At 35.6% G+C, this 18,392-nt stretch overlaps 1 protein-coding gene across 1 annotated transcript in view; it reads left to right on the top strand.

The window, feature by feature from the left end:
- IQCM (IQ motif containing M) overlaps window positions 1-18,392 on the top strand; it is a gene marked incomplete at its 5' end in the record, with an annotated part of 167,004 nt that overhangs the window by 103,583 nt on the left and 45,029 nt on the right. The window contains 2 exon segments of the mRNA XM_084517973.1: window positions 568-712; window positions 3,517-3,651. Coding sequence (XP_084374099.1) covers window positions 568-712; window positions 3,517-3,651 — 280 coding nt within the window.

The following is an 18,392-nucleotide window of genomic DNA, read 5'->3' as shown; positions in this document are numbered from 1 at the left end:
ATCAACCTTTAAAAATATTCCTTCACTTTATATATTGGAAGAGAGGGAGATTAATGATGAGGTGAAACTGCATTTCTTGATATCTACTCCTGGGCTGTAGGAAACAAATATATAATTTTCCTCCCATGACATACTTTTAATCAAAAAATGGATGTTGAACACAAAGTTTCTCACCTTGCCAAGTTTCACTATTCCACTTTTCCTCTACTGAGATACAAAATCTTGTCTTTCCTCCCAGATTCTGATTGTGTGCAGATAGTATTTTCCATCTCATACAATTTGTGATCTACTTCTGTAATTTGGAATAAAATGTGTTTATCTAAAAATAGTTCTATCCAATAGTTTTATCTAGTCATCTCTGGAAAGAATCATCCCTTATCAAAACTATGGAGTAGTTGTTTTTACATATCTGTCCACTTATGTTTACAGCGATGCAATTTATTCTTGCTTTTATTTAAGATTTTCTCATACACTGAATACCTTTCAGTTCTAACTCCTCATCTGTTTTTTAGTCACCTTTCACTTGTTTCTTACAGTAATAAAAGTGAAATATATCTGTAATTACAGTCAGCAAGTCATGGGCCATCCTTACTAGCAGTTGTAAGGTACTATCGTAAAATGATGGCACGCATTAAACATCGAGCTGGTGTTTTGGATCTGTCTACACCACTTCATTATTTTGAATTAGAGGAGTGGATGGACAAGAAAAAATGTAAGTCATGCCATTTTTGTACGCAATTTCTTCTGTTTTAATTTCAGTGGTTTGTCTACTAAGTAATATTCCAAGTCTGCAACACAGTTATTTTAAAATGACTTCTGGTGCAAGGCAGATTTGATGTCTCCATATGTGCAACTGCAGTTCTACAGTGTTGTACCAATTGTTGGATTTAGTATGAATAAAAAGATTCTTCTGGTCACTTGATAAAGAAAGTAATTATTAACTGTTATCATTAACTGTTTTAACTCTTGTGTGCTGCACATTGTGATTGTGTCATCATGTTGTGGGTGCTTGACTATTAAGTGTCATGAAAAGTCAGGAAGGAGGAGTCTAATGAAATGGTAGATAAGGAAGTGCAAAACTAAGTATCATCGTAATTACCTTAACACTTTATCCTTTTCAGTCATTATGGCAGTGATTTTTTTTATCTAGTATTATTGTTCTTTTTTTAAACAATTCCTCCCCCCCTCAAAAAAAAAAAAAAAAAAAAAAAGGATAGCGCTCACATCTCCCACAAAGAAATAAGTCATTTGTATGTTTAGAAAGCCTCTTAAAAGAAGATCCCTTTGCAGATTTTGTGAGCGATCCATGTATTAGAAATTTTATTCATGAAACTAGTTTTTACACTTGCTTTTGTTTTTTGATGGCTGACTGTACAGTCAAGCAAGTGTGGTAGAGAGCATGGTTCGGGGCTCTCTACTACATGGTTCAGTGTGGTTCAGCTGCATGGTGGAAAACTCAGACATGCTCTTACAATAGGATGAACTGCAATGGTCAGGAGAAGCATAAATGTCACTAGCTTGAAGTCAAGAATGTCACTAGCTTGAATCAAGAAGGCACAGACAGGAGAGCTGCTTCTCCTGATGGTTCTTCTGATAAGTAAGCAGAGTAAGTGTTGCAAGAAAAGGAAACAGTTGACTAATACCAAAGCTGCCTGTTCCTTAGCTGCAGATGCTCGCTGACTGCTTTCTGCATCCTTTTGAATATTACTATTCATGTAGTTCTTATTCTCTAAGGATTATAGGAAGATACTAAGGAAAAGAAAAAGCAGTTTAAACTGCAAAATATAATCTAATCTTCCTTTTTATGTAATCCATTGCCCTTCAAATTCCTCTTCCAGAGTAAGAAGTAGCTGCCTCATCATAGAGGATATTTAAGATTAGATGAGTGCATACTGTGGAAAATAGCTTTCCTGGTGGGGAAAAAGCTGAGAAAAAGAGAATTAGGTTGAGTTTTCAACTGTGCATCAAAAATGCAATACAATATGTTGGACTTAGATGACCATCTTCCTACCTAAGATTTAGGAATGTGCTGCTTTATTTTTTATCCTTTAAATAGGCATTAGCATTCCAGAGAAATGAAAATATACCACCCATTAAACACTGCAAGCAGGTTCTAATTGATTCTTGCACCTTTTGAGCATGCTATGTATTAGTTGTTTATATCTTGTTTCCCATTTCCATTCAGTCCTTTAATTCTGCATCCATAAAGTTTTATGCTTTGGTCTAAAGGAGGAGGATTTTAATACTTAATTTAAAAATATTCCATGGATAGGTTTTGAGTTCCCTGTAAACGCTTTATTGATACAAATCATGTAATGAATGTGTCTTTGAATCTTCCAAAGATTCATGATATAGTCTCAGATTTGACTTCTGAAATTCTGTAATCAGGTCTTATATTCCTATCACCACATAGGAAATACGTATGTGCGTGTATATGTACATGTATATCTATACATATATGTATGTGTGTGTGTATATATACACACACAAACTATATATGTGTGTATATATATATAGTTTTTTTCCCCTGTACATTACAAAAACTATATCAATAAAATTATTTAACTTATAAAACATAACCTATATCCTCCTGAAAAAGTGCATCCTTTTCCCAGGCTGAATAGCTCCTAACATTACTGTCTGGTGACTGAAAAGTTTGTACTACTCTTCATATTGTGATGAAATGCTGGTCAATGGTTGAGTCACTGATGCTTTCAGTAGGAAGACTTCAACTTATACTTTCAAAGCTTCTTTGTTTGCAGATGTGATAGGGTGTTGCAACCCAGTATATTGTCCTGTATTGTTGTTTTGTCTTTATGCCTTCAAAAATCAGGGTGAAAAGTCTGAGTTAAAAAGCATATGCTGTTTTTCTGAAATGTTAAATTGACATTAATTTGCTCTTCTATGATGAAGACAGAAACAGACATGTTCTAGATGTTCATGCATAACAAAGAGTGTAATTTGATTTATTGCTGTTAACCCTTGCAGGAAAACTAGTGGTTCTGGTGATAAATAATAAATTAGCTACACTGTCTCTCAGGTAGGAAGATTTCTGGCACGAATTCTGAAAAAAATCTGTAAGCTAGGTAGATCAACTGGAGTGTTCTGTGGACATTAGAGTAAAGAAGACCAAAGATTTTCGTTTTTAATCTGTACTTTTCCCTCCCTGAACAATGCAAAAGAAACCACATAATGTCTTTAACTGGATCTATATTATTTAATATACACAATTTGTCAAGAAAATAATTGACTGTTAGCCCCCTAATATATGTCCTTGTTCTTTTCTAATTAGCTTTGGTAAGGCATCTATAGAAACTTCTATTACGATATTGCTTGGGACAATGTCTTGAGCACATCTGCCAAGTCAAGAAGAGTACTATTAACTACTATTGGCCTACATTTCCATACATAATTTATCAAGAATATTAACTTGATTCTAAAGAAAATGTTTCTAGAAAAATCAGTATCCAGTAACATACTGTAAATGTGTATCTGATGGAAGCTTCTCTTCTTCAGTTTATGAAGCGATGTTTTTCAAGAGAGAGCTTGACAAAAAGATGGACAGAAAGCAGTTGTCTGAATTTTTTAGAGACTGTGGATATTTTATACCTGCCAGTGGAATACACTGGGTCTTCCAGCTGGTCTCTCCAGGTAAGCTGATTCTTAAAAATGCTTTGCAATGGTACAAAAAAATTATACTGCAGATGTCGTAGGCTTTGGGTTGTTTGTTTACACTGTATAAAGAAGCTACTACTCTTAAAAGCACAGTCAAGACAAACCCTACCTGATGTTGATGTTCTTTTTCAAAATGGACCATTTTATCTTTATACTTGAAATAAAGTAGATTTTGTAGAGTTGTACTGTGTCTAACAATGCTGGACTACAGTCCCATACTGTTTTGAAATGTAGTAAGAGGGCATAGATCAATTTTGTAGCAGGTTTCCACTTGCAGGTGTCTCCAGTCAAAATATTAGCCTTATTCCACACTTTGTAATGTCAGTGGTGTTAGCCTTCCATCTCAGCCCAACTGACTTTTAAAAACATTCTCAAAGGAATACATTCATAGTTGAATGTAAATAGAACAAGACATCATGAATCAAGGTACCCTGTACTGTAAATAGGAGAGAAAACATTGCTCTTTAAAAATAGAAATAAAATTGTAATCAGTTAAGTCCTTCAAAAAAACCTAGACTCATCTTCCTTCTGGCTTTTCTCATTCCCAGGGCAGCCAGTGGGAGTGTCTGCAATGCTCTGCTCTTACAGCAGAGCAGCAATGGCTGCTTCTGGGTGAGACTTATGTAGGCAGCCTCACTGGACACCTCACAGGGTGGGGTGGGAGATGCCATTTCCCATTTCTCCTCAACAGTAGCACACTTTTGTTTTGTACTGACATACATAGATGCTGTGAACCAAAGCTGGCCTAAGCATAGATTAATATTACCTCTGTGTCTTCTTAAGTTTAACATCCATCCCAACTGCAGCTTCTTGCAGATGGTGATCTTCTTTGGAGACTACATTTAATTTCATGTACCAGCATTTGGAAAGAATAATTTTAAAGTACAACGTCCTTTAGTGAGAGAGAACCATGTTTAATTGGTGCTTTTGTTTTGTTAATGACCTACGTGCAGGTTCTTTCTATGATTTTTTTTGTTGTCTTCCAGCCAGCTCTCTGTTAAAGCTGCATCTTTGAGAGGAAGGCGGTCTCTCTGAGTGTCTGACCACACATCATACTTGCACGTTAGGCTGCTTCTCAGTGTTGGCTCCTAGCAAATGCAATTAATTTATCATGGAAAATCATGTATTACATGTCATTTAGGTCACATTCCTAAGACAGTGTGAATAAGACCAGGTATTTTTAGTCATTTGCTCAGTCCCCATCACTATGGTAACAGGAGATTTTGTGACTGCGAGACAGATTTCTGTCTTATATCCTAGATTTGGGAGACTATTGCTACTTTTTGCTATGTTCACAGAGTAGGAAAGGTTTATGCTTCCCCACTTATTATTTAATTTATTTAGTGTCTCTTAGGTATGAGGTGTTATCAAGACTGGTTCGCTTATTTGAAGCAGGGCGTGGGCTTCTTATTTATTTCAAATTCAAAACTCTCTCAAATTATGAATGTATAAATGATGAATAACTGCTGAAACATAAAGATGTGCTTATGTCTAAAGGGCACCCATAAAATGATTTCTAACATGAAAGCATTTTGAATAAATGGCACTTATCTGTAAAGTGTCCTCTCTTTCTCAATTTTATAATACAAACGTCATTATTTCTGAAGATAAGTTATTAATAGAGTACAACCTTGCTAAATTGCCTTGGAGAGACACTGCAACTGGCTGAATGTTTTGAATTGCTTAATATGGATTTGATGCAGCTATCTCCTGTGCAAATACAGAGCATCCCATATGATCAGACTGCTTATTCAGGAATGGGACTATAAGTGTCTGTGTATATATGTGTGGGCAGAGTGGTAGAGAGATCTAGTAATTACCATATTGATCTTTTTGGGTGATCATTGCGTCTTTTATGGCCATGTTACTGATCCATGGAAGGTTAAAATAGAGAAGTACCCTTGCCTTGTGACTATTTATTCTGAGCATGGAGGGAGAAAAAGGATTCAAATTTTTAAATTAATTTTTTTCTATCTCATTTTACTCTTACTGTTGCCTGCCTACCTGCTTGCCCACCTTCCTTGCTTGCTTGCTTCCTTCCTTCCATTTTGTTCCCCCCAAATGACTCTAAATACCTCTAAAAGAACGGGACCTATGAAAATAAGTACCCAGATGTTAAATGTCCTGTCACCTTTCCATTTCCAGTAATGAAATGGTGAGTACTGTCTTTGGCTAAGAATAATTTTAACAGTAAAAGCTTAAGTCTTTTTTATTTTACATGTTCTCTTGAGAGTTTTAATTACATCTGCATAACTACAAATCTGATTTGTATGGATCTGTTTACTTTTTGTAAAAGTTAGTGAATAAGATAGTAAAATTCTCATCAGAATAAAGCAAGAATATTTGTAGCAGAATGCTAATATGCATTTATATAACAATGAGCTTGCTGTCAAAATAGAAAAGTAGACTATCCATTGTAAAGTACCTGCAATGTGAATTAGAAGTATCAGGTAGAACAGAGAAAAAAAAAGAATGTATGGATGGCTACTAGACACAGTGTTTTGAGTTGCTTTGCTTATACAAGCAAAGCTAATACAATAATTTGACCAAATGTGACAATTGTGGTGGCTCTCTTGGGAGCTAAAAAAGGCATTGGTACCTGGTGTGAGCGTATGGGTGCTTAATGGACACTTACAAGGAAAGGCATGTTTGTGATTTTCTTTTGAATTCTGATTTTTAACCTCTGGGAAACAAAGTGAGCTTCTTTAGATCAAATGAATTTGACCAGGGATGGTCAAATAAAACTATTTGAGAGCACATAAAACTATCAGAGAGCTTCCAAAGGCAGGCTGCACAGCTGGCAAAAGTCTAGAGGGGAAGATGTATGAGGAGCAGCTGAGGTCCCTTGGTTTGTTCAGCACAGAGCAGAGGGGAGGCCTCATGGCAGCCTGCAGGTCCCTCATGAGGGGAGCGGAGGGGCAGGCGCTGAGCTCTGCTCTCTGCGGACCGCGACAGGACCTGAGGGCATGGCATGGAGCTGGGACAGGGGAAGGTCAGGCTGGGGGTTAGGGAAAGGTTCTGCACCCAGAGAGTGGCTGGGCACTGGGACAGGCTCCCCAGGGCAGTGGTCATGGCACCGAGCCTGCTGGATTTCAAGAAGCATTTGGACAATGCTCTCAGACACAGGATTTGATTTTTGGGTGGTCCCGTGTGTTGCCACGAGTTGGACGGGACCCACAAGGATCGTGAGTCCAACTTGGATCACAGAATCACAGAATTTCTAGGTTGGAAGAGACCTCAAGATCATCGAGTCCAACCTCTGACCTAACGCTAGCAGTCCCCACTAAACCATATCCCTAAGCTCTACATCTAAACGTCTTTTGAAGACTTCCTTGAAGGATATTCTATGGTTCTTTATCTTGCTCCACACAGTGGGAGGAAAAGTATGTGGCTGAGTTACTAGCTAACACATTGCTTACTGAGTAGTTAAGAACTGACTAGGATTAATCAAAGGGTTTTCTGTCAGTGGTGAGGTTTAGCTACTGTTTTAAGAAAAAGCCAATTACAATTAAGGTCATAGTGCGGTGGTTTTTAGATTCCATATACAAATAATAATGCTGTTTCATCATATTTCATAACAATTTGTGCTACTACTTATTGCTGATGAGAGAAAACCTCACTGCTGTACCTCATCTCAATAAAGTAAGAAAATCAGAGGTAATTAACCAATCTATTTTTTTGGCCATATGTTTGAAATATCCATTGGAATTATACACAGTAGTCTGAAGAATATGTCTATAAATGTTTTTCAGAAAGCAGTGTAGTAGACTGTTTAAAAATACCTTTTTTCTCTGATTGACTCAAAGTGCTATGTGTCCTATTCAGGTAAATATTTACTCTGAGTTCAGTGAAACTATGCACACATGTAGGTTGGATACTGGGACTTCTAGTTATTTCACTTTTAGATTTGCTGAAGAGTCTGGCAATAATATTTTGTTATTTAATTCATTCTGCAGTTACTGGAATTACTACTGTTAATGCTGGTTGAGGCTGTGAGGTACACAGTTGTGATCTGATCCCAGTACCTTTTGTTAGAGGCAAAATGTTGATGTCTGCAGCATACTGGTAATTGGAGTATTTTCAAATGAAATGTAAACACAGTAAGGATTTTCTCTACAATTGGCCCTTCTAAGCAGCCTGTACTAAAAAACAGATTTCTACATCTTTGTATTTGTGATCTTGATAACTACTTGTGTTTATACAAAATATACAGTGTTTAGGCTAAGAATATGAAACATCACATATTCTACTCAAATTTGAATCACTGCCTATAAGCCATCTCAATTTATATCAGCCTTGCCTCATGGCTTATTGTTCTGCATTTACAGAAAGGTAATAAACCATCTCTTCATTTAAGTACAGAAATGTGCTCAGTACTGCAGTGGTTAATTGGCAAATATTGCTGGAATTTACATATATTAGTGGAAGGAAAGTTTTCCTTTTTACAGGAGCTTTTAGGTTGCAAACTGGTCTGGCTTGATTTGAAACAACTAATGATAGTGCAAAACACTGAGCTCTAACAGACATGTCAAAGCAATATGTCTTCATTAAAGTCAATGCCAATTCCCTATCAAGCTCCAGACAAAGGGGGGGGGGGGGGGGGGGGGGAGGGGGATGCAGGAGTTCAGAGTTCCCCGGAGAATACTTCCCTGCATGAAGTTGATAGAGGGTAGCAAAGCAGTCTGACTGCCCTCCTCACAGCTTGTGGTTTAAAGCTTGACTCCTGCTGAACCTTCATCATTTTTTGGTCCCACTGGGCCATTCCATGATAACTAGTGCCTGTTACTGGGTTTTTTGGAAAGCTCTCATATGTTTGGAGGTCCAGCTCAGAAATGGCACTGTGGCACTGTATGACTCTGAAGCCTTCCCCAGTGCCACTCTGCAGTTAATTTCTCTCTCAACTTTTTCCCACTGTGGTTCATATTTGTGACATCTTATGCATAAATTGTTAAAAATAAACAACACCTAATAGCAATTTCTGTTGCAATGATGCCAGAAAAGCCTTATTTATAGAGCAGGACCCTTCTGTGTTGAGTTCTGTACACATTCTGAAGAAAAATATGCTTCCTGCATCACTGATAGGAAATAGCCTCCTAAAACTGTTTATTTATCATTAAACAAAATATTACAGGATGAGCAACAGGAACCCATAAATACTGTAAAAAGAACAGAAGTGTAACAGCACTCATGCATCTGGCAAAACACAACAGTATGTAGTTTCCTTCACAGTACTGTTGTTTAATAATGTTCTCCACACCTATGTGGCAATGAGCCCTAAGGCAGACATGGACTACCATTCTGACCATTTAAGCTAAATATAACATCAAGAAATTGAAATTCCACCTTGGAAGAACTCTATGAGTGAGTTAGTGATAATGAATAGAAGCATTAATAAAATGCCTTGCTAGAGCTATTGCAAAACTTTGCATTTTCTACATAATATTTGCTGGATCAAGGCTAAATACAAAGCTGATCTAATGATCCCTTCAGGCCTTAAAGACTGCGGGTCATTCACCATCAACTACAGCAAAAGCAAATAAAATCTGTATAGTATGCTCCTCACTCTGATACCTGGTTCCCTCCCAAAAGATTTACAGATTAGTATGAGCTTAAAAGGTTTCAGATCTTCCACACTGCTGGAACATTTGTCAACGAGCATGCAAAGGCCCCTGCTGGATCCAAATGCTGTCTGATCAATGCTTGTCCACAAGCATCCTTTCTAACATACCACACACATACAAACAGAAGCCTATGTTTCTCTCTCTTTTTCCTTTTAAAGGAAGGTAAATGTTGTGCTTAAAAACTTAATTTGATTGTGTGTTTTTCTGTTAGCATGTCATCAGTATGCTCTTCCTGAGGTTGGCAAATCGGAACAGAAAATTCTATTTGGGTTACCCACACAGCTTGGAGTACTCTAGGCCAGCCACCAACCTTGTTTTAACATGATTAAAATGTTACTTTTTTTTGACAGTATCTATAGTCCAAAACATCATTATGGATTTATTAAGATGCCTTGATAATAAAGTTGAGATGAATGACCTATTCAGTTGATGAAAAGAGTTTTTGCATGTCTGTTCACATTTGGCATGACATTTAGAATTATTCTAAAAAAATACTTTGAAACAACAATGCAACTATCAGAGAAGAAAATTTTCGCTTTAAATTCTGCTTTGCTGCAATGCCTACAGAATAGTTTGCAATAGTTGAACTAGTTATATGCTGACACTGCTGCCTGTTATCCAGATTGACACTGTCTAATTTATATTCTCCTATCTGTCTCTTCATCTTATACCTAAACTATAAAATCTTGGACTGCCTTTTTGTTTCATCTGTGTTAGAGTCTGACACGGAGGGTCCTGTTCTGCACCTAGAGCTCTGGAGCACTATCCTTATACAAATAGTTTGTACAAATGCTGATACGTTGTCAAATCTGTTTTAAAGAAAGTTGAAGAACTTTAAAATTTAAATGGTATAACTTACCTACACCATATTACAGAATCACAGAATGGTTGAGATTGGAAGGAACCTCTGGAGGTCATCTAGTCTAACCCTTCTGCCAAGCAGGGCCACCTAGAACATACTGCACACAATTGCACACAGGCAGGTTTTGAATATCTCCAAAGCAGGAGAGTCCACAGCCTCCCTGGGCAACCTGTTCCAGTGCTCTGTCACCCTCACAGTGAAGAAGTTTTTTCTCATATTCAGCAGGAACTTGCCATGTTTCAGTTTTGTGGCCGTTGCCTCTTGTCCTGTCACTGGGCACCACTGAACAGAGTGTGGGAAACACTGAAAAGTCTTTGTCTATAGACAAAGTCCTTACATTTGACTGGTTTTCTATGCCAGACACCATCCTCCACCCCCAAAATATAAGGAGGGATGGTACTTTTCACTGTGAATCCAATGGCAGGTTATGAGTGGGAGGCATTTCACAACACCATTGTACTTAACCATCACTGTATGTCCAGTGCTGGAACACAGACCAGTGTCTATGCTGGTCAGGTTTCTGGGAACAGCTAGCTGCAGATTAGGCAGAAAGGACTTTCTCTGGGGCAGCATTCTTCACTGCATGTACTTATCAAAAACTCGTGAGGCATCACCCCTCAACTGAAGCTTAGGATGTGTTTGGTTTTTTTTTTTACTATTTAGGATCACTGGAATATTGTGGCTAGATCAGGTTGCCCATCTGCTGTCTTATCACTTTGGCCTGTCTCAGGCCAAGAAGGACAATCTCAGTGGACACCTTTCTTTTCCACCTGGCAGTTTGTGTTTTCATTAATGTCACTACAAGGAATTTGTATTTTTATATAGATATTAGCAGCTTAGTTTGCTAGTACATTTTATGCAATAATATCAAGTGCAATTCATTCCCTTGATACAATAGCACACATTTTCAAACCTGTTTAAAGGTACAAGCATATTAACATGTTTGCCCCACTGATATGCTGCTTTGTCTATTTTACATTTTCAGACTCTTTATCTAGGTTATATTCCAAATCACCAACTGGTCCATGTAGGTAGTCCCCTTTTCATTATTATGGATCAACATGAAAAGACTGTTGCAGTGTGTACTTGCTGATTTGTCTCCAGCTCATTCTTATCAGTGTCTTGCCTCGTCTTTTCTCTTAGCTGTAGCTAGACTGTATTAATCTGTTGAAATCTCTGGCCGTTAGCACATTAGTTTCCACACTAAGTAAATAAATGAAGTCCCTTCCACTAAAAGAACTCATCAAGTTCCCTTGTCTTGTAGGGGAATTAGCTTTTTTAACCTTTCCCACGTAGGATTTAGCTTTAATTCTTTAATTGGCTGAACAGTTCTTGAAGGCCCACCAGTATTGATGGAGCAGGTTCATTGCTTCCTATGCCTGAATGGCAAGTGTACCTAATAAAACAACTCAGGATGACATTTGACCTTTTTGCAATTGCATTGTTATCTGCTCTTCCAATTGTGGTCCTCTGTAACACAAAAGACTTTATGGCTGCCTATACAGTTTCCCCAATTTTTGAGCTCTTGATTATTCCTTTCCAAGTTTAGTACTTTGCACTTACCTGTATTGAATTTTGTCTTATTGATTTTGGGCCTTTTCTCCGATTTATCAAGATTATTTTGAGTTTGAATGCTCTCCTGTAAAGTGCTTGTAACTGCTTCTAGTATATTGTCATCTACAGACTTTATAAGTGTCTTCTCTATTCCATGATCTCAGTCATTGTTAATGAAAACATTGAATAAAAAAGGACTCAGCTCAACAACCAGCTCTGAGACCTCACTTTATACTTCTTCTCATTTTTGACAGGAAGCTATTTAATGACCCTTTGAGTTGGATAGTTTGATCTTTAATAAGAAAAAATGAATAAGCAGAAAATATGTTCATAAAGACTAGGGAGCTATTAAGAAATTCACATAGAAATTTTAGCATAGAATAATAGTATATGGGAGAGAAATTAAATGTTCATCATTTATTGCTACAAATATGTCTTTTATATGATTTAAGAAAGTTTCTTCTCCACTAAGATGTGAAGAGTTTTATGACTGCAGTAGTCTGGGTCAGAAGGGTATGTATCAGGTTTCTAAAGTTCAAAGAACATCTTGCTGTCTGTGGGGAGATGGACCATATAAACTGACTTAACTATCACTCCTATTAAAATATATATTTCAGTATTTATTTTTTAGCATATGCATAGTACAATATGTCTATAAATGTATATGGATGGGTGTTACAGAAAATACAAAAATAGAAGACCTGTAATGTATCTTGAAAAAAAAAAAAAAGGAAGGAAAAAGAGATGTATATCCAGTGAACAGAAATAATTTTCTGAATAAATCTGAATAATCACTGCATCCATACTGCAAGATCTCTTTGACAAGGCGATGAATGTAAAGATCTTAAACATCTAATTTAATAAATATAAAAGGAGAATTATTCTAATATGCATTTTATGGATTAATTTATAGAATATATGGGTTTAATCTTTTTTGCTGATTTTTATCTATACTTTCAAAGCATAATATTTTTTCCAATACTGCGTTGTTATAGATAAGTATATATTTTCCTCATTTCTTAGATGGAGAAATAAGAAAAAGAGCTTAAATGGTTTGTCTCTTATCATATATTGAATTAGTGGTAGAAGTTTAGCCAGAATTGTTTAAAGTTGGCTGAGAACTGGTTCTAGCTTCCATGGTCATGAGATAGATGTATATTCAAAGAAGCATCTTATATTTTTATCTATCTGTTACATATACATGTGTTTGCACACTCACACTTAGCCGTCCTCCAAAGACATATACTTAAAAATTTTGATTTTTATAAGATTGTTCTATTCTGTCATCAGCTTAACACTTACTTTTCAATATTTTCTTAAACCTAATTCATATTCAGGTAATTCCTTATGTGTGCAAAGATAGTCTTTGCTTCCTACCACGATGTAGATTATCTGAATAACGTTTTGTTATTTAAAACATCCTTTTGCATGACCCTGTAATCTATTTTTTTGCATTTTAAACTCTCTCAAGTTAGATGGCATAAATTTGAACAATCACTTGGTTGACATAGATATGCTTCATTTTTTGAAGAATAACCCTCTAGAGAACAACTTGCCCACCCTTCAAAACTAAAGCAAAAGATAATTTTAAAGCAAAATGATGTTGTGCAATATCATCACACCAAACACTTGTGATACCAACAATTTATGTTGGTGTAAACCATTTAAGTTCATTTCCAGACAAATATCTTGAAGTTACAGGTTGTTAAGATTCTGTCCTTTTCAAATCTGATTTTAAAATTACATATTATAATTAAAGAGCTTTATAATTAGATGAATCCTATTATTTAGGAATTCTGTGCATCAAGACTTACCAAGACCTTTTATTTATTTCCTATCAGACTATGATCTTTTGGCATTCTGTTTTGTAGTATTCCTCAGCCTAGAAACTACTTAATTTTTTTTTATCTAAATTATCTTCTACATTCTGTTCAGTAGAAGGATTAAATACTTGTCTGGTTGTCATCTGTTATAGCTGCTTGTCCAAAACTGACACAAAACATCCTCTTTAACCATATGACTCTCCTGAGAATTACCAGTCCTCTACCAGCATGTGATTTGGCTATCAATGTTTGTGTTTCTCCTAAAGAAAACAAACTTGGTTGTCAGTTTTGATGATGAGTAACTTTTATAACTGTTATTTGGCTTGCTGTGATTACATTTTGGTCTCAGTTCTGTTATTCTATCTGAAATTGAGTTTTAGTGTAGTCTTGCTAATGTTGTCTGTCACCCAGCAAGCAGCTATGTTTCTGCACTGGGTGACATCTATCACTGTGACCGTCGTTGGAGGTCATGATATCTGGTTCATGAATTATTATTTTTAGTTCTTTAAGTTGTACTGAAAGCTGTATAATTGTGTTAATTAATTTTTAATCTAATATTTGAAACTGCAACCCTTGTGTTGGATGCCTTCACATGTTATTGGGATAACCATCAAACTTGAAAGAAAAAGTCTCTGGAACATATGTGGAAGATAAGATCCAAAATGTCTCTCTGCTGTAGTTCAAGACAGCATCTAATAAATCTCTGTGAAGTAGATGACTGAATACTTTGGGATACCCATTAACAGACTGCTTTTTCTTAAAGAAATAAGTTAACACTGTAAGCTAAAAGTTGAATTTAATGTATTTTTGCTGCTTGGAAAGCTATAGAAAACTATGGTTTTCTGCATTTATATGTTATACATGTTTTCTTTTAAATTTAAATATAAAAATAAATAACACCTATCTGCATATTTCTTAGTTTCTTATCCAAGAACATGCAATTAAGAGTATATGTAATTTAATACAGTGATGGATAAAATATCTGTAACTCTTTTGTTTTAAAACCATCCAGACTAAATGATTAAGTCTCAAATAGGTATTTCAAAGTGTATTGTCTTCTAAATACACAGACAGGCCTTCACTTGTAGGATTTAATCTAGAGGCCAATGACATCAGTAGAGGAACTGATTAAGCTCATCACTCTGAATATTTTGACTTGGCTGTAGGTTCAGAGAAATATGGGTATCTCTCATTTAAGTATTGGTAGAGTACTGTCACACTACATTAAATATTTTTTGAGAGTAATTAAATAATAAATTAAGTCACTTCATATCCCTTTTTTAAAAAGACTTCATGATATCAATCAGATTAAATCTCTGTAAAACTTAAGTTGAAAGTTTATGCTAGTATAATGGATATAGTTACTAAAGCTGCTTTTGCTTTTGTATTCTTTCCACTACTGGAAGGCTATTTGAATGTAACAGAAATGGTCCAGGTTATAAAAATAAATAAATAAAGATTTTTTTAAATGTCTTTAATCTGGAAAAAAAATAAGCAGCTATGTTACGTAGCTTTTCTTAGGGTTCAGTCTGTTTAAATTCTGTAGAAAAACTTTGCAACAAAGTCCCTGGAAATTTTGCAAAGATCTATCGATTTCATCAATATTTCTTGATCAAGGAAAAAGGTGGCAATATATTATGAGATGGTATTTTGACAGTAGCCTATTTTATTGGCCATTTCTGGACTTTCTTTTCTCCAGAACTTTCTTCTAATGAGGAGTAGGAAAAGAATCCCATTTGTAGAGTAACTAGTGGGAACTGCTCTGTTTTAGTTCTACAGATGTAACAGGGTTAATGATATGTTTTCTGTTAAAGACATGTAAACATTTGAAATTGCATGATCTAGAATAGCAATTATATTTTTATTAATTTTGCTATTTGACATATCCTTTCCATTTTGAAACAAAATGGCACCCGGTACAGTTAAAAGCTGTTTAGACTTCCATAGCTTGAGCCTGTGTTTGCTAAGTTGAAGTCAAATCTTCCACTGACAGAAATGATAAAAGAAAAAACATTTTTTACTTTCAGAAATTACCAGGAAGCCACTGGTTTGTGTAAACTAATATTTCTAATATTTAAGCCACTGCTAATAGATTTCCAAGTCCACGTGGAACATCCATACATGGAAGTGAGATTTTGAGAAGCTCACAGATCTGTGTTTATGCTGTGTGTCAGCTTATGGTGTGGTACCATCTAAGACTGTAGACCCTGGCACAACCAGGGCAGAATCATGCCTTTCATGAACAAAAGTACTTATTACATTGGTTCTTCCTTTCCCTTGAATGTGAAGTCATTCAAGCAATACTTCATGCAGAGGAAATCTACGTGCACATTTTCTGTTATTAAATACATTGTCAGAGATACCTGAACATAATAAGTCATGAAATGTACTGGCCACAAATATAATTATAGAAATAACAAGGAAAGGGGAGAATGTAGATAACTACCAAAATTGTCTGAATATGAGTGTAACAGGGAAATCATTTTTTTGGTGCAAAAAGTACAAAGTTCAATTTGGAACAATATCGAATTCTTTTATTCTTCTGAGTTCAGCTAGTACATAATTAAAATTTATAAGAAATATCACCTGCATGACATTTCAGCCAAATAGTGAAACATTTGGCATAGTAGCATATAATCTGCTATATTTAAAGATAGGAAGTTTATTAAGTTTTGGAGGATCTTTGTTTATAATCTTGGCTCTGCCAAATGCAAACCCTTCCTAATTATCTTCAGACTTCATTTATAACCTAAACAGTTTTGAAGGCATATAATTATCTCTTCATCCCAAATCTTCTGACAGTGTTTGTATGTATACACCAACAAGGAGGTATTGAAACACACAGAATAATTTTACTCTTTTTCTAGCTTGGTGTAAAACATCCATCCTTTTAAATGAATATGACGTTGAGGTAGATCTTTTCTTAAATGTTCACAAGGAATAATTTGCCATTGTGTTGTAGAAAACCCGAGATGGAACAACCTGTGTAGTATGTTTCCCTTTGTTACCTTAGGAGATGTATCTCATCAATGTTTTCCATTTAACCCTTCCCTAAAGCATGGTATGTCCTTGAAAGAATAGATTTCAGCTAGTACGTTTTTGAAAAAAAACACAACAATTGTATACTGTATGAAATATAAATATGTATCACTTGCTTAATTACTGAAAACTGTGTAACATTTCAGGCTATCAGAAAAGCCATTTTAGAGTATGGTGAGCTTTAGATGCTTTTACAGAACATTAAATACAAAACCATATTTTAAAGTACGAGCCAGGACTGGAATTAGGACTTGGTCTATTCAAAAGCACTGGCAAAGTTCTCGTTAACAGCAAAGTTAAATAATTAGGGGATTACGTAGGAAACTCAAAGTTGACACTCATGTACCATCTATACGTTCCCCACCACTATGCTGTCCTCAGTCAACATGGGAGATGAGGTTAATTTATGTGAGGTAACAGCTGAAAGTGAAATTCTGATGTCTTTTGTTGGTTTGTGTCACAACCTGAGTGTTGTTTAAACATTTTTTTTCTTCATATTTAATAGTAGATAATACTCTAAAGGCCTCTTTTAAACAGCTAATGTTCCCTTTGGCACTGAAATCCACTTACCTTAACTGACTTCTGTTATACTTCAACCCGATTCTCAGAGTCACAATGGTAATGTTCATTTTAATGTCCCAATAGGCTCTTAGTATTCATCAAATATTTGATTTACATTTTCTAATAAGGTTTATGGAATGCAGAAACATGAAACCCATACTCTGCCATGATTCTAACTACCATGTCTTTCATTAACATTGTGAATTATTTCTCCAAAATAATTAAAATCTGTAATTGAATATACTAGAATAATTTTGGAAAATTACTTTAATTATTCCAGTGCTTCTATTTGGAAAGATCACATCATTTATAAAAACAGAATAGGCAAATATGAATTTACTTTCCCAGTGTCCTGTTGATTAAAGTCACTTTTTAAGAAAACATATATACTTGAAATGCGTATGCTTGTTAAGCACCAGGGTTACAATACAGATGTTTTCTGCTGTAGAATTCTACTGAAAAAAATAATAATTAATTTTCATCTCAGAATTATTTCAGCAATTAATAAGTGTGTTCTCCTCTTTAGGAATTTGTGGCTTATGATTTTCTGTATGCATATTGTAATATAGAAAGTATTCTCTAACTCAGCTAGCCGTTGTATATTTAGTGACAGTAAAACTGAGTGCACAAATGAAGCATGTATACTATACAAAGTATTATTTATACTTGAGAAATCACTACACTGTATACAGAGACAAAAGTGCAACTGAAATAACCAGAAATTGAATTGAAAGGGTTAAAAATTCCTTGCCTTTATGCAGTTTTGGAAGTATACTGCTGCTGTGTGGGCAACTGCAAAGACTTGCTAGAGTTCATCAGTGGCTTCCTGTGCAAGAAGCTAAAGAGGTTTGTGATTCATCAGGGACATGACCAGAAAGTCTGAAAACTGTCCATAAACCTCTGAACAGCACTTTGCAGCTGTTGCTGCAACCTCTTGGGTTGTGGGACTGAGTGGTATTTTGGCCATTATAAATGGGGATGGGAAGTATAATGAAGAGAGCAGAAAAATTAGGCTAAAAGAAAACCTGACCTGGATAAATTGTAGTGACAGAGGAGGAAGGGGAGATCAATACAGTGAATAAGACAACCTTGGTAACTTAAAAAAAAAAAAAAAATACATATAGATATCTGTGTCTCTAGCTGCTCTGGTGATACCAGTCATTTCTTTGGCCTGATGTCAAATGGTACCAGCTGGGGGCTTGCTCCCAGCAATCGTTGTGTCTGAATTTTCTAAGTTACTAGGCTGATACAGCATGA

This window comes from Aythya ferina (assembly GCF_964211825.1).
Source record: "Aythya ferina genome assembly, chromosome: 4".
NCBI lineage: Eukaryota > Metazoa > Chordata > Aves > Anseriformes > Anatidae > Aythya > Aythya ferina.
The sequence above is the reverse complement of the archived record's forward strand: the minus strand, read 5'-3'. Positions and strand labels throughout refer to the sequence as shown.